General features: G+C 44.6%; 1 protein-coding gene across 1 annotated transcript in view; it reads left to right on the forward strand.

The window, feature by feature from the left end:
- IFFO2 (intermediate filament family orphan 2) overlaps positions 1-21,314 on the forward strand; it is a 43,276-nt gene that overhangs the window by 10,429 nt on the left and 11,533 nt on the right. Inside the window, exons 2-5 of the mRNA XM_032709164.1 lie at positions 15,195-15,255; positions 15,836-15,931; positions 18,400-18,540; positions 20,165-20,307. Of these exons, the coding sequence (XP_032565055.1) occupies positions 15,195-15,255; positions 15,836-15,931; positions 18,400-18,540; positions 20,165-20,307 (441 nt within the window). The remainder of the gene's footprint in view (positions 1-15,194; positions 15,256-15,835; positions 15,932-18,399; positions 18,541-20,164; positions 20,308-21,314) is intronic.

Raw genomic sequence — 21,314 nt, forward strand, 5'->3', positions numbered from 1 at the left:
ACCTAATTGCGGCCTCCCAGTACCTGAAGGAGCCGACAGGAAAGATTGAGAGGTAGTATTTATTTACAAGGGCCTGGAGTGACAGGACAAGGGAATGGCTTCCCACTGACAGAGAATAGGGTTGGATGGGATATTGGGAAGAAATTCCTCCCTGTGAGGGTGGGCAGGCCCTGGCACAGAGTGCCCAGAGAAACTGTGGCTGCCCCATCCCTGGGAGTGTCCAAGGCCAGGTTGGACGGGACTTGGAGCAACCTGGGCTAGTGGAAGGTGTCCCTGCCCATGGCAGGGGTGGCACTGGGTGGGCTTTAAGGTCCCTTCCAACCCAAGCCATTCTGAGATTCTGGGATAACCACGTTTGCCCCAGAACTCTCTGCTGTCCATCCCTTCCCCTCCACACATATCCCAGGGTTGTCACTGCTCTCACTGTTTATACCCCCCCAACTACTAAAAATCAAGTACTAAACAATTATGTTCTTGGAAACAGAGCAAAAAACAACTATTACATCTGTGTGAATTTCAAACTGTTTTGCCTTTGTACAAGTATTTAAAAATGTCTAATGTTGGATGTTATATCCCAGCTGTCATCTTTATTAATTCTCTTCCATCTTAATGGCAGGGTGCTGTGGTTTAATGATAGTTCTCTAAGGCTGGTCACCATAATTAAGTAGGAATACTAAACTTTACTAGTCTGCCCATTGTACAAGAGGTGATTAAAACAGTTTAAACAGAACATTCTTCTATTTGTAGAAGGCTCATGTGAAGAGTGTTGTGTGTTCCTCAGGTGTGGACGGAGCCCTTGAAGAGCAGTATATTTCTTACTCGTTGTTAGTACTTATGTTCTTACAATCCTGACACTGCACTTAAATGTATTTACCTTTGAAAAGGTAATAAAACTCTTAAAATGCAGATACAAGAATAGATCTAGAGGAGCACTGTTAGGAGTTCTGTGTGTTCCTCAAGTGTTGTCAGAGCCCTTGAAGAGCAGTTTATTTCTTTTTTATTACTTGTGTTCTTAGAATCCTGACACCACACATGAGAAGTACAGTTAAATATATGTACATTTGCAAAGGTAATAAAGCTCCTGAAATGTAGATATTGGATCTATAAGAGCACTATTAGAAGTGCTGTGTGTTCCCTCCGGTGTCCTCAGAGCCCTCAAACAACAGTTTGTTTATTATGTTGTCAGAATCTTGATACTACACATAAAAGGTGCCCTTAAATATATTTACTTTTACAAAGGTAATAAAACTCTTAAAATGTTGATGAGATAATGGATATATAGGAACACTGTTGGGAGACTTTGATATCTACTGAATGTGTACTCCACCTGTCCTCCTGACTCCTGAGGGCAGATAAGCATTATCTTTTTTTAATAAAAAGCTTATTTGATCTTTAGTAGCTTCAGTAAAAGTATTTAGTATTGGGGCGGAGATTAAGGTGACTAACTCTTTGGTTTGAGTTTGAATGACTTTAGCTCTCAGTTTTGAGGCTGGTTCTTAAAGGATATGGAAGAAGAGGGAGGGCAGAGGAGATACAGCTAAAGACAAGGAGAGCAGGGAACATTTCAACTGCAACTTGCAACTATTTTTGCCATTTCAGGCTGAAGAACTGCAGAAGTGAATGAAAATAGTGCTGTAATAAATTCCAGCTGGATCTCGGGTTCCTTTGCAAAGAAGAGTAATCCTGATCTCTTATCACTTGGTCTTATCAGAGCCTTTGAGAATTACTGAGGTGATAACAGCAGTGGTTACAGCACAGCTGAGAAGGAAGGGCTATATACAGAAAGCATTTACTCATGAAATCAGTGAGTAAATAAAGGCTTTTTATGAGAGAGGATGTTAAATACCAGTGTTTTGAACTTGGTGCAGGTTCCATTCTAACAGCTAAGCTTCGCAAGTCTGCGCTTAATTACACAGTTCAGTATTTATTTACAGAATGGATCAGTGTGTCCCTGAAATGGGTGATTTACCTCATTACTGAAACGAGAGAAGATGGGAGTATCTCTTGGACAGGAGGTGGGGTACATGTGTTGGTGGGTGACAGTAACTGTTGGAAATGGTGCTGTCTTGGGTTATTTTGTGCTGTGCCAATGATGTATTTCCTTTTCTTTTAAGGTCACCAGGGAGCTCAAATGCAGCATGTGCCATTTCAGGTGTATACCTGAAAGCGATCCTTCAGGAAGGCCATCAGTGGAACTGGATTTTTTTTCAGCTGTGGGAATCAGGCAGAGCCTGATTCACCCAGAGCTCACTGTGCAAACCTCTCCTCACAAGGGTCCTACCTGGGGATCCTCTGGGGAAACTTCCCTTGGACCCACAGACTCAATGTGAGTTTACATTTCAGTTCCAGAGAATCCTTGCTCCATCTGGAGAGCAGGAGAGCCCTAGTGGAGCACTCACAACACCCAGGGCTCCCTTTTCGTAACACACTGCCCTAAAGTCACAAGGCAGTTGTAAAAAGAAATAATCCTCACCCTACATGGGAAAACTTTCCTGTAGTTACAAGCCTGGTGGATGATTCCTTAGAGCTGTGATGTAAGAATATTCCATGGAGTCACAAGCTGAGATAATGCACTATTTTAACTTGGCAGCCTCTACCAGGACATTCATGAGAGCTTTCATTAGGTGTTTATAGGAAAGAGAAAGAAAAAACATGCCACAGAAGTTTGCCTGGACTTTCCGACAGCTTAGCCTTAGATCTTATTATGGCTTTAAATCTCTCCTGGAACTACTTGTCTCCTCAGCTGCCAGAATTTTGGCCAAGTGTCTGCCTGGTGCTGAGAGGCCTCGGCAGCAGGAGGTGCGAGATTACAAGTGAAATGTAGTTCACCCTAAAAATACAAATGGATTTTTAAAACAGTGATGGTGAACATTAGGGCACACTTTTATATCATGTTTTTTAAGTGGCTGCAAGGCCAGAACTACATTTGTACTCCTTTGTACTACAGGTATTCTTGATTATAAGTAGATTTCCAATCTGGTTTATTGTGTGCTTTCTTTCTCTTATTCTTTTTCCTCTTGCACAAGAACCCTCCTCCATACTGATGTTTTTATCAGCTCTGGAAGTCTCTCCTGTGTTCTGGGGATGATTAAAAAAACAAACAAACAAACAAACAAACCCCAACAAAGTAAAACAGAAAAAAGAACTGAGAGTTCAAGGTAAAAAAAAAAAAAAAGGAAAAGTGAGGGAAGAGGGGAAATTTTATTGTTTGTGGAAAAATATGGATTCTTCTTGTGTTGCTTAAAAACTTGAGGGAAAACCTTGCAAATCAGCTCAAGTCTCTTGTGCTGGATTTTATCTCGAAGTGATGAAGTTCTTGGGGTTCTTGGCCTCAGAAACAAGTCCTGCCAGATTCTGGTGTAGTCCTGGGTGCTGGTAATACCTTCACTGACCTGTTTGATTTATTAATGGCTATTTTATATTGCTCTAAAATGAATGTGCTGAAATGGAGGTGAAGGACTAAGAGTTTGAAGGGAGTGTGCTGGGAGAGGATAAGCAGGATGGGACCCCCTGCTTTGGAAATCACAGTGTATCGAGGCCAGTTAAATTTTTAGCTCGGAAAATGGGAGTTGAAAGTCATATTTGATGGAGAGCTGCAAAGAGCTTTTATTTATTGCAAATGTTTGCTTAACACTGCCTAATGTGGATTTTTCCTAAAGTCCTCATGTTCTTAGTCTGGCATCTTAGCAAACTATTAAAACTGTATCGAAGGCTGGAATAAGATTGAGTTTTTTGCTGGTTTTATTTAATTTTTAAAAATTTATTTACTTTTTTTATTCTACTTTTTTTCTTTTAAGCTTCAGTTTCTGGGCCAGGCATGCTGGCTCCTATCTCCTGCCATTGAAATACATTTGATTAAACGAAGAGCATGAGGCAATTCTGAAGTTTCCCTAAACAATGGCTGGATTTTGCTGGGATTGCTCTGTGACTCAGTTATAATAATCCCTTTCCATTGTGCAGTTTCATTGCTGTGCTGGAGTTTTGTTGGGAACTCCCTTATAAACAAACCAACTTCCAATTTGCAGGAGATGCTTCTCCTCGCTCCGTTCTGTGCCACCACAGCCTGTATTTATTCCAGTAATGATGTGGATGCTGGAGATGAGCTGTCCAAAGGAATCACATGGCTTTACTGGGACACTGGGATAATGACACTCTGTGTTCCCCAGCCCAGCCTCCCCTTTGTCTGCTCAGGGGCTCTGAAGCTTGTTTTGACCTTTCCAGTGCAGGAAAACAACAATCCTACAAGTTTCTCACGTTAGCACTTGGACCAAAAAAATTGGAGATGATGAATAGCCTGTGCAAGTGAAATGAGATTTAAAAGCACTGGATGGGCTTCTGCTTCCTGCCCTGCTATTGCAAAAAAAGAATACTTCAAGATATCCGACTTCTGCTTCTCATTTGTTCAGAGATGCTGAATATGTCTATAATGAAATTTAACCCCCCTCCATTCCACAGGTGGGAAGATAAACATAAAGCTGTTTCTCAGGCTGGTTTTTGGATTTTCTGGGAAGCTTAAAAAAAATATTGACTTAAATCAGTCCTTTTCTTTAGGCTCACAGTCCTTCACCTTAAGTTTTATAGGTCGATGATCTTAGAGATCTTTTCCAGCCTTATTGATTCTATAGCATCTGTTGCTGCATTTTGGTAATATTTTCTTCAAAGAGAGTGGTCATTAGTGAGTTTATTCAGCTGAATTTCCCAGCAGTTTCATATATTTGCCTGTGCCAGAGTGTTAGGGCAAAACACCTGAACGCACAATGTATTAAATACCATAAAATTGCAGCTTTTCCATAGGCAGAGCTGCAAAAGAAATGTAAATAGATGTCTATACATGCTGGGCTGTCGTTGATGCAGGAGGTTTGTAGTCCTCATGTTTGCTAGCGATTCCCTTACATGGGAATTCAGTATTCGATAATTAACTCGTAGCCAGCAGCACTCCCAGCAATGTAATCCTGTGCTTTTCAGATTACCTGTTTCCAAATGAGGCAGAGTAATTACTTTATCTGCACTTGTGACAACAGTTTTACAGGAATGGGATGTTCTTTGGGGCTGTTCCCTGAGCTGTGCCCTCAGTTTTCTCGTGCAGGCCTGGAGGAGAGCTCTGCGTATCCCTTAGTGGTAAAGGAGATAAAGGGTTGATGTGTTAATGTGGAAAAATGAGTGTGGAGCTACTGTTCTGTGGAAAACAGTTTGGTCAGACAGCAAGGACTTGTCTGTGAGCTAAAAATGAGAGTGTGGCACAGAGACTGCTGGTCTGAGCTTTAGAAAAATGGGATTCCTTCCCAATTTTACTAGTTCCTGGAGTTCTGGTGGAACTTCCCCCTGCTTCTATGGCGGGGGTTGGAATGAGAAGGTCTTTAAGGTCCCTTCCAACCCAAATTGTTCTGTGATTCTCCGTTCCCTCTTCGTTTTCTAATTTTGCCAGTCCATGGGTCGCTGGCCCAACATTCACCCTGAGACCTCTCAGAGGTAAATGAGAACAGCAGCACAGGAAAAACCCTGGGAAGTATGAGGCCATCCTCCAATATTGTGAAATCAGGATGTGTCCACTTTAAATTTCCTTTTCATTATTAATAGAAGTATGTGTAGAGAGGGAAAGGAAAAATAAGTGGATATATCTACAAAATGGGGGAAATGCCTTGGATTTAATTGATACAAGAGGAGAAGAACTGGGAATTTGAGCATTTTCCCAGGAAGGCTGAAGTAGTAGCCTCCAAGGCTACAGTAATATTTACAAAGATGACTTAATTCTGCACAGTTGAGCTAAAGAGAAGCCCGACATGCAGTGCTGTGATTCTGATCATGCCAAAAGTGTCATGATCTGTGTCAAACGGGTGTTTGGGTACAAATGTTAGTCAGACCAAATGGTATTTATTGTGCCAGGTGTGGGCATATTCCTGCAGTCACAGCTGACTTGTCAAGCAAAGTGTCTGTTTGCCATCTCCTTTCAGAATAAAATGTCATTGCAGATATCCTGGAGACACTGGAAGGTCCCACTTCCCTGCAGTTGCCTGAATTCAGACTAATTGTAGGAACTGAGTATCCTGGGGGCACAGGGAGTAGTAGTGCCTGTCTTAATGACAAAGAACAGCTTGCTAGAAGTTGATATTTTAGCTAATTCAGTTCTTTTGCAGCGCACGTCTCTGATGTGTTCCTGATGGCTCCAAGGCTGTCTTAAAAAAACCTAGGGGCTGTCTCAGAAATTGGAAGTTTAAAGTTCATCATAATGTTTTCCTTTTGCAGTGGAGAACCTCGCAGAGGTTGTTGGCTTTTGACAGATTCTTCTCTGTGTTGCATATTTTCCCCCTCTCTATTGATGGTTTTGCCTAGTCTTGAGTTATTGATATTTTTCTAATTGTAGACTGATTTATCCATGTTCTCCCCTCCCAAAACAAACACCCAGGCCAACCTTGTAAACCTTCCTTTGCCCAAGCTGCTGTTTCTCACAAGGCTCTTTTGTGAGGGCGGGTTCTGGGAATGCTGCAGTTCCCGGGAAGCTGGCAGCTTCCTCTGGCAGTGGGAGGCAGGCAGTGCCTCTGCTCGTGTTACCAAACAAACCCCTCTCCCCTGCCCTGGGGGCTGCTCTGCCTCCCCCAGAACTGCATTTCAGCTGTCAAGAGCTGCAGTAGATCCCCACTGCAGTTGTTTGTTCATGCTTAAGAGCTGTATATTTTGTCAAGGGTTGTAAACGCTGTCAGGAGGAGTTTGACAGGAGTGAAAAATGAATTGAAGTTGCTGGTGCAGAGAAATAAACCCAGTTTTAGCTCTGCCTGCTGGGGAGGGGGAAAGCACATGGAAGGAATCCTTCCCTGGGAGGGTGGGGAGGCCCTGGCACGGGTTGCCCAGAGAAGCTGTGGCTGCCCCTGGATCCCTGGAAGTGTCCAAGGCCAGGTTGGATGGGGCTTGGAGCAACCTGGGATAGTGGAAGGTGTCCCTGCCATGGGCAGGGTGGAGCTGGATCATCTTTAAGGTCCCTTCTCATCCAAACCAGTCTGGGATTCTATGAAATCTAATTCCATGAAATCCAGCTTGATCTCTTGTTTCTTGTGGTTTTGGTGCTGGGATATTGGGGAGAAGATACAGAAAGCAAAGTTTAGTTTACCTTCTGTATCCATTATCATATCCTGAATTACATCCCAAGCCTTTCTCCACCAGCTCACAATTGGTGGTATCTTATCAGCCAGAACAGTTTATGACTAACCCCAAATCATTTCTCTGCAGGAAAACCTTGTGTTCCTGTGATGGCACAATGGTGGGAGGTACGGAGGACACTAGTGATAAAATGTTAATTTTAATTATACTCCCCTTCTAGAGTGTGGATACTTTATAAATAAAGGTTGCACAGACAGAGGCCTTTTGTGGTTTTGTTCCTTTTGTTCCTCCTCAGCAGTTCTCCTTTCCCTGCTCCTGAGATGACCAGGAGTAGCAGATGAGCCAGGCACAAATGTACAGATGCCATGAGTTTCCATGAAACACTAAAAACAATTCCTGTAGCTGCCCAGGTTCTCTTCAGGAAGGTCCTCCTGGCTTCCATGGGTAGGAGTTGTGGCTTTGAACACTTCTGATGGGTTTGACCTGTTAAACAGTATTTGAAGTCTTTTGTAGCTGCAGATGAGGCACATCAGTGATAGGCAGGTTTGAGTTCTGTTGTCTTTGGCCTGATCTTTCTCTCCAAGAGAATATGAACTGGGATTAGGAAAGCAAAGTGTGAGCACCAGAGAGGAAGCTGTGCAAAACTTTTCTGTCAGTGAAAGTAACTTTCCTACTGGCAGAAGATCTGGATTCTCCGGCAGAACGGCTTAGAAACTAGGCTGGTGATTAGATTTTCTTTCACTTGGCTGTGAGATTAAAAATAACTCAAACTCATAGTCAGCACTTTTCCTTTGCAAGGACAGGAGGTGTTGTAGGTGCTTTCTGTGTTATATAAAATACACTGAGAACACCCCAGAGCAGCCCTACCTGCTGTGTTAGACCTGTTTTGAATGAGTATCTTGTGTCTTTGTGAATGGATTTCTGTGTTGGGGGCTGGGCACAAGCACAAAAAGAGCGATACAGAGCTTATCCAAGTATCAAAGGACACCTCAGCCTTCAAACTGCCCTTTCAGGGCAGTGTGTTTGCAGGAATAAGTCACCCAGGAGTGGTGACTCTAGCTCTGTAGCTTCCAGTGTGTTTAATGTTGCTGGGAGTGTTGCACAATTCCCTGTGGATTCTCCTGCTGTATTAAAAGCCCCATAATTTTCTCTCTGAAGGAATGCAGGCTTGGCTGCTGCTTTTACTTGATGTTGTTGACCTCTGGTGTCATTAGGCTCCTGTTTAAACACCTCATGTGGTCAGCAAGGAGACGCAAAGGAACCTGGAGATGATTTTTATTGTGGTTCTAGTAACAGGCTGGAGCATCTTTCTTGTTGGGTGTAATCAGGAGGCATAATTAGGCAATATTTTTCTGTAGAGTAAGTCCTTTTAGCAATTTTCTTCACAAGGAGTTGCTGTTCAAAGGTCTCTTTGACTGCTTGAAGTAGAGCACCAGTCTAGAATAAGACTTGAATATTAACTTCTCCTTTATAATGGAACACCCAACAGTGCCAAAGGTGCCAGTTCTGCTCTGCAGTGATTTTGTGTCTCATCTAGACCATTGCTGGAAGTCCGGGGATAAACCCCCATTGCCCTGTTGTTTGGGAAATTTGATGCTGGAATGACTTCTAGCAAAGAGGTTCTGTGGGAGGATGTTGCAACAGGCAGAAACACCTCTTCACTCGAGTGCTGCACCTGCTGTGTCCCAGCCAGGCTCTAATGGAATCAGGCCTTCCCATTAATTAATACCTTTTACATGGAGCCCATCAACTAACATTTAATTTGCTTCAATAAAAAGGCAGGATCAAAATGATCAGTGCTTGGGATAATCTGGAAGAATCCCTGTATTTTACAGCGTCTTAAAAATGCTCATTTAAACAAGAGGTGGCATTTGGAAGGAGCCAGTTGGTTAATGCAACTTTATGTCTAATTTAGTGCAAAACTACGACTGTAAGGAAAATGATCTCTTAAGAAAGGATTCTAAAATCAGAGAGAACAGTGAATTGTTCATTTGTTTTGGGGGTTTTTTTGGTTGTTTTGTTTAACAAAAAACCAGGAGGTTATGGACTCCCCATCCCTGGAAGTGTCCAAGGCCAGGTTGGATGGGGCTTGGAGCAACCTGGGCTGGTGGAGGGTGTCCCTGCCCGTGGCAGAGGGGTGGACATGATGGTCTTGAAGGTTCCTTCCAACCCAAACCATTCTGGAATTCTGTGAAAGTAAAGAAGGCTTCACTGAGGTTCTTTTTTAACGAAATCCATCTTGTGTGGTCCAGCTCTCTCAGCTAATGGAAGCAGGCAGGCAGCTGTTGGTATTTACAATCCTGAACTGCCTTCCAGTCTCAGGAATGGTTTAGGAGATGGCAGATGTGGGCTCTCCTCTCAATTAACAAACACCAGTGCAAATCATTAAATAGAGACCAGTGCTGCAGCACAAGTCTGGTGTCATGAGGGTTTCTCTAAATCTACCCAAAAAGTCTTGACTGGGATTCTTTCCCATCCCAAACTACCACAGTGTGTCTCTCCCCATGCCATGCCCTGTTCTGGCTGATTCTGGGATTAAACTGTGGATCCTTTTTGTGTGGGAATCTGAGTCTGTACATCTGATTGGCCGTGAAGTCAGTTCCAGTGAAATCAGTGGGTAATAACCAGAGTTATAAACTGTAATATTGATAGTTATTATCTGGGTGTTGGAAAGGGGATTAGTGGGCATGTTCCTACAGCCCCACAGGGGAGGTGTGAGTAAACTGTGTGTAATGACTGTGAGTAACGCGGCGATTAAATCGTTGGGCTGGGGCGGGTTGGGTTTTAAATCTCGTGCTAGCGCTGCCTTGGGGCTCCTGTAAACAACAGATGGGCGTCAGAAGGAGCCCAGAGTGGTGAAGAACAGGCAGGAGCACCAAGCCGGGTCTGTAACCCATGACAAACCCTCCCAGGCAGCAGGGACGTGTCATTACTTGGCCCTGCCATTTGCCTCCATCTCCCTGAGGTGTGACCCATCCGAGAACACATGGTGGGTGCTTTGTGTCTGATGTGAGCAGGGCTGGGAGCAGCTCCTGCCACGGGTGGGTTGATGTTGTCTTAGTGTGCAAGAGAAACCAATGCTGCTGTTCCTGGAGCAGAGTGGGGGTTCCATGGGTTTGCGGGTTTGGGTATCATGACTTGGTCATGTTTTTGTGAGCCTTTTATAGTTAATTGCTCGAACTAACACTTTAGTTTCCTGTTGTGGACTTACACCTAACAGCTCTGGAGTGCTTTCCTGTCTGCTGCTGCTCCTCTCTCCATAAACTGGTGGGAAGACGCTCCAATAAATGAGTGAAAAGCTTCAGTCAGCACATGAGAAAGTGGCAGGGGAGATTCTTAGACCACTATAAAAATATCCTCTTGTTCCCTTTGGAAGTTTTCTCCTCTCCATGACTCTCCATAAAACCACCAGGAAGAAGGGACTTGTCTTCCTAAAGAGTTTTGCTTATGGAATAAATATTTTGTCATTAAGTATTACCTGATGAATATTTCATTCCTTGAGGGATATTTTAAATGAGAGAATAATGCAGTTGATACGATCAGGTAACTGCTCTGCTTGTGCCTTTCTGCCTTGAGCAAAATCATTCTTAAACCAGTGTGTTTATACCTGGTGTGTTCTGTGAGCATGTTGTTTGTTGTTTGAATCAAACCAGACATCTGAAAATCATTTAAAAGACAATTACTGAACATTTTTTGGCAAGGAAAACTCCTCTAAAACTTTCTGTTCCAAAGGGGTTTTACCAATCTGCTGCAGTGGGTGATGCCCTTCTCTGGTCACTATTGTTGAACTGGCATTGGTTCTGGGAGGGGAGAAAGGAAAATGGAACATTGGAATGGAAAATGGTTGTGTTTGGTGTTCACAGAGTGAGAAAGTGTTCTGAAGCTTGTTGTGTCAACACAAACTGCTCAGTTTAACTTCATGGGCATTAAGGCTTGAACACTTAGAGAAGCTTTGAAGGGACTTATCCTGAGATGTCTCCATCTCTTTCCTGGGAGCTACAGAGGATGTTGGGATCGGTGAGCTGGTTGCTACTCTTCCCATTTCAGAGGTTTGTGGTGTGACTCAGCTTTAGGAGAGCACTCTCTAAGCAGTGTTAATCCTGGCTGACTACTCGAGTGTTTTGTTTGCCCAATATCCTTCCCGTTAAAGGGAGCCGACATTCTGTAAGACAGGACTGCAGCAGGAGCTGGTTTTGAAGGGATGACGGAATGCCACCGGAATGTGATGTGTCACATCTGGCAAAAAGGCTCCAAAAATTCGGACTAGCCCTTTATTTGGGGGTGGTTGGAGCTCAAACATCCTTAGGAGGTGGTAAAGAAGGAATAAAAGCCTGGTTACATTTGAAATTCATAATACTGAACTTTTTTAAAGAAGAAATAACTGAAAAGATAATAAGAAACCCTAAAGTCCGGTAGGTTTGGTTGGCAACGTTTCTGAGTTAGAAAAAACATTTTTGGATGCAGCTGGAAATCATTGCAATTGCTGCATCTGAGCCAAGAAATAAATGTATTTGGGAGCAGCTGGAGCAGCTGGGAATTAATATCCTGCTGCAAGCATGGGAAGACTGCTGGTTTTCCAGCCATTTCCCTCTTGGGTATTACAGTCCTCATCAGACAACCACAGAGTCATGGAATATCCTGAGCTGGAAGGGACCCACAAGGATCATCCAGCCCAACTCCTGGCCCTGCACAGACACCCCAACAATCCCTCCATGTCCCTGAGAGTGTTGTCCAAACCCTTCTGGAGCTCTGGCAGCCTTGGGGCTGTGCCCACTGCCCTGGGGAGCCTGTTTAGTGCCAACCACCCTCTGGGGGAAGAACCTTGTCCTGAGGTCCAACCTGACCCTTCCTGGCACAGCTCCAGCCATTCCCTGGGTGCTGCCACAGAGAGCAGGGATCAGTCCCTGATCATGCCCCTTTTTCCTGGCGTTATCCAGCTCTGGAGTTACCTGGCTGCTGCTGAGGTGATTATTCAGGTGGTGCTTCCCTATTCCTTGGGATGAAGGGAGCACCAGGAGCTGCAGGTCCCTTTCCTGGACATTTTCGGCTGCCCCACGTGTTTGCCAAAGAGCTGAGGGCATCCACAGCTTGCTGGGATTAAGAATTGTGGAATAGTGTCTTCTGCTTTTAGATGGTAACTGAAGAGAAAAGTGTTGACTGATATAAATGACTGGGAGAATAATTTAGTGTGTTGAATAATAAAGACATCACAGCCATAATTAACATCCTCTCCATACTGCTGGATTTTTGGAATGTGCAGCAGCACAGCTGCCAAGGTCCCTTTAAAGTCTGGTGTGTTCCAGCAAATACAGGATGATCACAGGAATGAGCAATCTTCCTATTGTCTCACTTCCTTGGAAGTTTAAATGGAGAATTAATCCTCTGCTCCATTGTCATCCTCTGCCTTCCTGCCCAGTCTCCTTCCTCTCCTCCCTACAAATAGTCTCCCGAGGTTTAAGTCTGAGGAGAAAGTAAGATTGGCATTTTTAGCTGTTAAATGAAGTTAATCAGCTTGGTGGTGGGTGGAAGGAATGTGCTCTAGGGTTAAGAATATGATATTAATGGTTAGCAGGACCCCTTTTATCAATCCAGTGAAAATTTCCTTCTCTTAGGCAGGAACTTTCTGGTTAAAAATCGTCTGATTGTTTTATTGTCCCTATAATAAGCGAAACACAGGACCTGTGGGAGGGTGTATAGAAGGTGCCATCCTTTCCCCCTTTTCTTGAAGACGCTGTTTTGAGTTTGACAGAGGGGGATTAGGGCTGTAAATCCCTGCTCTGCAAAATGCACTTTAACTGGCACAAAGCAAAGCAATGGAACTCCTGGAATTTCTGCAGGATGGGGAAGGTTAGTCTGAGCAGACTTGGAGCTGTGTAATCTTGGCAGCTGCCTGGAGTGGCTGAACTGGGGAGGAATGCTAATCCTTTTTCCTGACTTTTGGCATAGTCAGGAAAAATATGCAGATGATGTTTTCCAAAAATACATCCCTCTGCAGAATGACCAGGGTGAGGATGCAGTAATACAGCAGGATAACCTGGATGCAGCCAGGCTCCCTCATTGCAACAGTTCAAACCTTGAGAAGCAGCATATCCATTTTTGCAGTGTCTGCTTGACTCCCATCCCTAACTGGCAGCAGGAACAGGGGGAATGATTCTCCTGTAACAGAAGGAGACCTTAGAATCTTATAGATTGACAGTATAATTGCCTGCTTTAATTAATTTCACCTTCTTACCTTCGATATAAAAATCTGAAAAGCAAAGTTACTATTTTTATAGGAATATACATGTAATTAGTAGTCAAAAAAACAAAGGGGGTATGGAGATCCGAGCTCAAACATTTGATGACAAATGCAAATTTCAGCATAAATATTTTACTCTTGTTGGCAACAAATCAATGCTGGTAAAAAGATGCACAACAAATCTTGCTGCATAAATCCAACTTACACATGTTGTTGAGTGGGATATTCCTGCCCCACAATGGCAGGGAAGAGTGAATGGAGCTGCAGTGCCAGCTTGAAGCTCCAGGGAGATGTGACCTGTTCAAGTGCCTCTGGCTCCTGGAGACAAACTGCACCAGCACCAGCCTGCCCACATCCTTCCCTGCCCAGAACTTCACCCTGCCTTCCATTCCAGGTGGGATTAAAACTATGGAGGCAGAGCTGTACCCAGTAGCACAGGAATGGTGTGTACATCAAATCAGCCTCCACTGGACAGCCTTCAGTCCAGCCACTGCCAGGCTGCTGTGGAAAACAGGATGGATCCATGCATTTTGGCACATTTAACCCTGTATTTTCCAGAATGCTTTGATTTAATGGATTTCTGGCCTCCCAGTTTGCTGTTTTCAGTTAAACTCTAAAAAGTGTTGAAGTGGCAACCGAAATTTTTGTGGTGGCACTTGGAGAGTCTGTTCACAGGGTTGTTTTTAATCATGTGGTACACAAAGTTTCTTTTCCAGGTGTGTAATTCCTGTTGTTAGACCAGGCAAGTCTGGTGTGGCACTACTGCCCATTCAGAAAGAGGGCAAACATTTTGCTTTCTCTCTCCCTCCCAAACTCAACCACATCCATGTGTATAAATGTGTATTGTCACGTTTTCAAGACTCTCAGCTTTTGAATTCGTGTTGTTTGGTTTTTGCTCTTTAGAGGGTTTCAGTGCTTGAAAAGGAACTGTTCTTTTATTTTTAACACTTAATCCAATTATTGTAGAATCTTAGAATGGTTTGGGTTGGAAGAGACCTTAAAATCATCTTGTTCCACCCCCCTGCCGTGGGCAGGGACACCTTCCACAGACCAAGTTGCTCAGAGCCCCAGTAACGAACTCAAACATGGTGATGTTTGTAGTGTGAGGTTTAATTAAACAGTTTATAGCTCTGATTGCCTTTCTTCCACTGCAGCCCTGCTGCAGCAGCAGTGTGTGTCCCCTGCCCTCAGGGAACTTGTCTGAGTGCTCTCCTTGCCAATGTAGTGCTGGGAAGTGACTGGAGCATGGAGATTATTGAGGATCTTAATACAGAAGGCAAATGAATGTGTGAATGGATGGCACAAACTGGTAAATAGTAAGATTACTAATTCACATAACTTCCCTTGAACTGATTCTTTGTGCACTGAAAATTTCCCGCCTTATTTGCAACTAAAACTGAAACTAAAAGAGGGAAGATTTAGGTTACAGATGAGGAAGAAATCCTTCCCTGTGAGGATGGGGAGGCCCTGGCACAGGGTGCCCAGAGAAGCTGTGGCTGCCCCATCCCTGGAAGCGTCCAAGGCCAGGTTGGACGGGGCTTGGAGCAACCTGGGATAGTGGGAGGTGTCTCTGCCCATGGCAGGGGGGTGGAATGGGATGGGCTTCAAGGTTCCTTCCAACCCAAACCATTCCATGATTCCATATTGTGTAGGAGATCAGGAGGAATGCTGATCCCAGTGGAAGTGGAATTAGCTTTTATTCTCTCACAGACTCAGAGTTCCTTGTTTGAGGGGGAACAAGTAGGGGAGACCATCTGCTCTACATTTCAAAGAACTGTCATCTACAGCTCTCAGACTTGTGATTTTGAGGGGGAAAATACTTTTCTGTATAATTAACACTTTGCCTGCAAATCTTGTCTTTTAGGTGGGAAGAGGAACTGACAAGAAGGATGAGTCTGGAATCTATGGTAGAAACCTTGCGAGAGGTAAGGTTTGAACAGTTTGTACTGAAAAGTTTTTCTGCACGTTTTATCATGCTGGTCATCATTTAAATTTGTGTTTTAACTAAAAATCTGACTTCTAGCCAGAGTAGCTGGGTGTGCTACTCTAGATGACAGTGATAAAGTTGGGAAGCTGGAGCAGGAAGGTGCTGAAGTTGGTGACAAAGTGGATGGAGGGGGTGGTGATGTGCCTTATCAGCCTGCTCAGGATAAGTGAGGAGCTTTCACCTTAAGTCTTTGCTGCAGCCAGGTCTTCCTTATTCCCTTTTCCCAATTGCCACTCACTTCTTACTTTTCTGAATTGATACCTGCCTCTTTTAAAAAGTGCTTGGTTATAATTATGTCATTAGTATAGGCTGTTTCATGGCTCATCCCCCTCTTTTTTTATTCCTGATTATAGTGTTGGACCTCTAATCCAGGTGTATTGGGTTTGGGTTATTCCAGCTGGTCCATCAAGTCTAATTTTCTATGAAGAATTTTCAGGGGAGCTGAGTTTTTCTTAGTGTTGTGTTTTGGACACAGTAAGTTGAGTTGGGCTCTCACCTCTCTGTGCTTTCTCTTGCAGGAGGCACAGGAAGCAGAAGCTCTCCAGGAGGAGTTGAATGAGAAGATTGAGAGACTGAAAGCAGAACTTGTGGTCTTTAAGGGTCTGATGAGTGATGTAAGTACTGAGTGGCCCCTCCACTGCCTTTGTGAGTGTGTGTGTCATGCCAATGGCTTCATTCATGGAAAGGTGATTAGTGAGTGCTGCTGTGTAATTAGTGTGATGCTGCCTCTGATCTAATGCATCAGACAGATCTCCCTCCCTTGCTTCCTGTCTGGTCTGCGTAGAGATGCATTAACTTGCTGCTTAGCCCATAACCCAGACTCTTCCCTCCCTTCCCGTTCTCCACAGTGCCAGTATTCAGAGCTGCAGCCCTGGAGAAAAGTGTTGGAGAACTCCCAGGTCAGGACAAAGGGGTCAACACTGTGCAGCTCCATGTGCTGCTGACATGGGGGTTTGGGTCTGTTATCCAAGAAAATCCTGTTCCTTAAGGAATACACTGTATAGAATCATGGTTTGGGTTGGATGGGACCTCAAAGCCCAGCCCATCCCACCCCCTTCCATGGGCAGGGACACCTTCCACTGGCCCAGGTTGCTCCAAGCCCCGTCCAACCTGGCCTTGGACACTACCAGGGATGGGGCAGCCACAGTTTCTCTGGGAGACCTGTGCCAGGGCCAAACCACCCTCCCAGGGAGGAATGTGGGTTTAATCTCCTTTAATGAAAGCTCTGAAGAGAAGAATCCAATATCCCTGGGTCAGGCATTGGCTTTGTGCTGCTTCAAGCTAATGGTTTAAGGAAAAGAAAAAAGACTGGTTTTCAGAGGAATTTCCTCACGTCTCCTTAGATATTGACCTCCATTCAAAGCCAGAGGGTCTTTTAGGCTGTGACTGAATAATTTTCTGACATTTAGGCCTGGTGAAAGCATGTACTCATGCAGAGAGAAACAGGTGAACATTAAGGTACCTTTCTCTGGAAGTCTATAGTAGTGCTGGTGCCAGTTGTCTAACGAATAAATCCTATTATGCTTTTTTATTCTGTAATTTTGCATCTAACTGCCTTCTCCTGCCTTTATATAAACCTGCAGAACCTGCTCCCAGTGTCAAATACATTCTCCCTGGGCCACTGGATGTGTTTATGTGAAATCCAGCAATTAGCTGGCTCTTCTTTTGGTGTTTAATCGAGGATGGCTGTGCTTGGCTGGAGGGTGTGAAAGCAAGAAATTGGTCGGGGTTCCATCCCTGGGAGGACTTTTTGCACCGAGGAACAAACGTTGTTCCGTGTGTACAAAAAGGGTGATGGTGAAGGCAAACATCCTCCTTTGGGCTTTTCAAACTCTTAAGGGAAGAAAAAAAGCCCAGGGAAAGCACTGTGAATGCTTGCTTTGAATCTCACTGGGTAAATATTTAGAGCAGAGAAATGCAAAACGTTGGCACGTGGCTCCTGCTTTCCTATGGATAAATCACTGGTACCTGTTCAGTAGATAAGATTGTTTTGAGTGTGTCAGTGTTTAGAGATTTCTTTTCCTCAGTGTGTTCTGGAAAACAAAAATCTCTAATTCTAAAGGTGGTTGACAGGGGCTGGAGAAGACTGAGTAATAATTTAATTAAAAAAGGAGGAAAAAACCAAACCAAACCAACAAAACCCCCAAAGCTTTCCCCTTAGAAAGGGGATTTGGTATTTAAAGAGTTTTTCCTGCTTTTCTGGTCCAAGTGGAAGCTTTGCCTGGCCACTGAAGTGAGACTTTCTAACAGAGTAAGTCTCAACTAGGCTGGAAAATTTGTTTTGTGGGGTTTTTGAATGTTTCTTCCTAAGGAGCCAGATGTACTGTCTGAGTGTGAGTATCTCTTATAAATTGTGTTTGTAACTACCCAGAGTGAAGTGGGGCAATATTAAACTTTTGCCAGGCTGGAGGGCAGGGTCATGCCAGAGAGGAAGGAGTGTTTTCCGTGTCACAGGCTCTCATGGATCTCTTCAGATCCAGCCTTGATTTGATGACTCCGTGGTATGTGTGAAGTTGCTTCACCCTGAATGTGATTTAAGAGCAACTTCTCTGTGCAGCACAACTTTTCTGTTTGAAAGAGGGGAAGCTTTGCATCCTCACCAGGCTTTAGATTTCATTCTCTTCTGCACGTGCTACACAGGGGTTTTCTCCATTTTTAAAGTGTTATTTATAGAATCACAGAATGGTTTGGGTTGGAGGGACCTGCAAGACCATCATGTCCACCCCCTGCCATGGGCAGGGACACCTTCCACCAGCCCGGGTTGCGCCAAGCCCCGTCCAAGCTGGCCTTGGACACTTCCAGGGATCCAGGGGCAGCCACAGCTTCTCTGGGCAACCTGTTCCATTGTTACAACCTGTTATTGACCCATAAAAGTTCCCTGTTGCCTCATTAGCAGTTTTTTTGGGGTGGGCATAGGGGTTTTTTGTGGCAAATCCCTGTGAGGAATTAGAATCAGGCATGAATGTTCGTTGTCAGCTGTCAGTCCATGAGGTTGGCCTGGGGTTAGAGAGATACTGAGGGGTATCTCTTCTTTCCTGAACTGTATAATAATAGAGGATAATCACTGCTGTCCTTCCTGCAGCCCATGACAGACCTGGACACAAAGATCCAAGAAAAGGCCATGAAGGTGGACATGGACATCTGCCGCCGAATCGATATCACGGCCAAGCTGTGCGATGTCGCACAGCAGCGCAACTCGGAAGACGTTTCCAAGATATTCCAGGTGATTAGGCCATGAATTTTCCACAGGGTAGGGCAAGAGGGAGCCAGTGTTGAGGAGTGTGGTCCAGGTCATTTGCCTTTCTTGAAATTTTTCTCTACAGACATATTTTCCTCTCTGGGTCTGGCAGTGTAGCTCTCCTGCTGTAGCACTAAGAGCACAAAATGGAGAGAGTATAAAGAAGTCTCAGGATGACCTTTAAGACATAAGTCTGATGTTAGTCTGCAATGAATGCAGGGCAAGAAAAAAAAGCAGCCTTACAGGGTCTAGGCTTGTATAAATTACTCCCTCACATTTGTTCCCTTCACAAGTGAGAGATTTGAAGCTTGTAGAACTGTCATCTGAATGTTCTTATTTCTGGCTCGAGCTCCGTGGCCAGAAATAACATTTCTCTGGCTGCTCTGTGAGACAGAAGCTCCAGTTGCTTTCCTTGAGCTACTGGGGCTCCTTGGTGCTAGAAGGAAAGTAATTTAATTTGCTCCAAAAGCTGTGACAGCTCTGCCTGGAGCAAACTCCCAGTGCAGTTGGTTTTCCATCCCAACTGCAATTTCAGTTGTGATTAATCCACCTTCCTTCTACTTCCATCTCAAAGTGTCTTGTTCAGTCTTTCAATAAATCTGATGCTTTTCTCTGTATAGCGATGCCACAATGTGCCAAATGCTGTCCAAACCCACTGTAAAAGGTCCTTGTGGTCTCTACTAATGAAGCTGCCTGAACGTTTGATGGTTTTTTCCTTATGTACTCCAAAAGACTCAAATCTTATTGAAGACAAGTTTTTTTATGGCACGTTGAGCCACTGCATTGTGGTTCCTTCTTGTCTCTGAGTGGAGTTGCTGAGTCTTTCTGCTTCAAGGTACCTGCAGGACACACTTTTGGTCAGCCATGCAGGGGTTAAAATGATCAGGAGGACAATACTCTGGAGAACAAGGCCAATAAGGGATGGTTTAAATGCCTATTAGAGGAAAAACTGCAGTAGGTTGGCAGTGGAGTGTGTGTTTGTGACTCTGTGGCACGAGCTGTGAATGTCCTCTGTGTTCACAGCCTCAGATCCTCTGTGCCCCTTGCAGGGGTGTCCCTTGAGTTCTCTGAACCTCATTTCTCTGGGGCTGTCCAGGCATTTTCCTGACTGATCCAACCCTTCTTCTGTCAGCCTGAAGATTCTCAGCCTGCTTCTGCTGATGGGGTGGGGATGAACTTGAACTAAAGGCTCTCTAGAAAGGTTTCCTGTCTGTCCCTTCCTGGTGGTTCAACACTGGAGGCAACAGCCTGTGGTGGTGGCAGGAGAGGGAGAATTCTGTCACTGCTCTCTGCCTGGGCACTGCTGCCAGCTTTTGCTCATTCCTGTATCATTCCAACCTCTGCATGTCCTCTGGTAGATCCCAGATGAGCAGATGAACATCTGTAGAGCCCTGGCAGCCTGCAGCTTGCTTTGCTCTGTTCTGAACTGCTTCCCTGTGCTCTGTGTTCACCTCTCGTGGCAGATGCAATTCCTGATCCCTGACCTGCCTGGGAACTGGTGGACAGTTGTATCCACTCAATCCTAACGCCTCTCCTTTACTTCCACGCCTGTATTTCCCACACCCTCCTCAGCTGAACCTTGTAGTCACTGCTCCTCTCTCCAACTCAGGTGGCTTCCAAGAAGAAGGAGCGCAAGCTCCCGTCGGACGACGACCTGTCAGAGCAGGACGGGGACAACGGGCGGTTCTCTGACGATGAGGTCAGCTGCTCCCTCAACATCACAGATGAAATGAAGAGGATGTTTAACCAGCTGTGAGTACCCAGGGCAAAACCCCTTCTCAAATGCAGGCTTGGCCCCAGAACACCTGATGAGCTGGCACCATGGCACAGGCCTGGAGCTTTTCTGGAAGTTCAAATAAAATTACCTGATTTTTGTTCCTCCCTTAAATAGGGGGAACTGCAGAGAATATAAAAAATACAGGCAACTAGTTTTGCTACTACATGTTGCTAAAACAGCAGCAAAAGAAGAAACATGAAACAAAAAAAGAGTAAAACCCAGAAGTTTATTCTGTGTGTTTGGCTGAATATTGGATTTCTAAAGGTTCGGAAAGAAACTTGCTGCTATTTGGCAATTTCTCCAGTATTTTGGATGATTTTTCAGTTGAGCTGTAGGCAAGTAGGAGTGGTGGATCTGTCTGGAAGATCAGTTCTAGCAGTGTACAACACTTCATAGATTTCAGGAATGTGGATGGTGTCAGCTGTGCTGCAAAGTCTGTTGCTCTAAACTAGAAGAGTTGGAGTTTCTTTTGTTTAAAGCTTGGCCCCAAACTGCAGTGTTTGGAAGCTTTTAGCAGCCAAGAAGGGATTCTCTGTATGTTGGTGCTGCACAGAGCAGTTCAGGAAGGTGGTTGTTGATGTGCCTTGTGTTCTCCTCTCCCATTCTGGGTAGGATGGAGGTGGCCACAGCCTGGTGAGACTTCTGGGGGTCTCTGCTGTTTTCTTTTGGCAGAGAAAAGCCCCAGGAGGCACCATAGGTCTGATTTCCCCAGCATTTGAATGTGGGTCTCTTCTGCCAACTTTTGCAGTGAGTGCAGAGAACTCCCAGTGCTTTCCCACACAATGTATTTCATGTGTAGGAGTGCACAAGGAGTGGTCCAAGAAGCATCAGCTCCTCTTCTGTTGTCAGACATTGCCAAGAGTTCTGTTTTCAGAGGGAGTGTCTCCTCTTTTCTGCCCCTATTCGCTGTGTAGGAGGGCACATTTTTTGCAAAAGTTGTAGATAATTTCCCTTGTTAGGACTCATTTTACGTCTTTAGTTC

This window comes from Chiroxiphia lanceolata, chromosome 22 (assembly GCF_009829145.1).
Source record: "Chiroxiphia lanceolata isolate bChiLan1 chromosome 22, bChiLan1.pri, whole genome shotgun sequence".
Taxonomy (NCBI): Eukaryota; Metazoa; Chordata; class Aves; order Passeriformes; family Pipridae; genus Chiroxiphia; species Chiroxiphia lanceolata.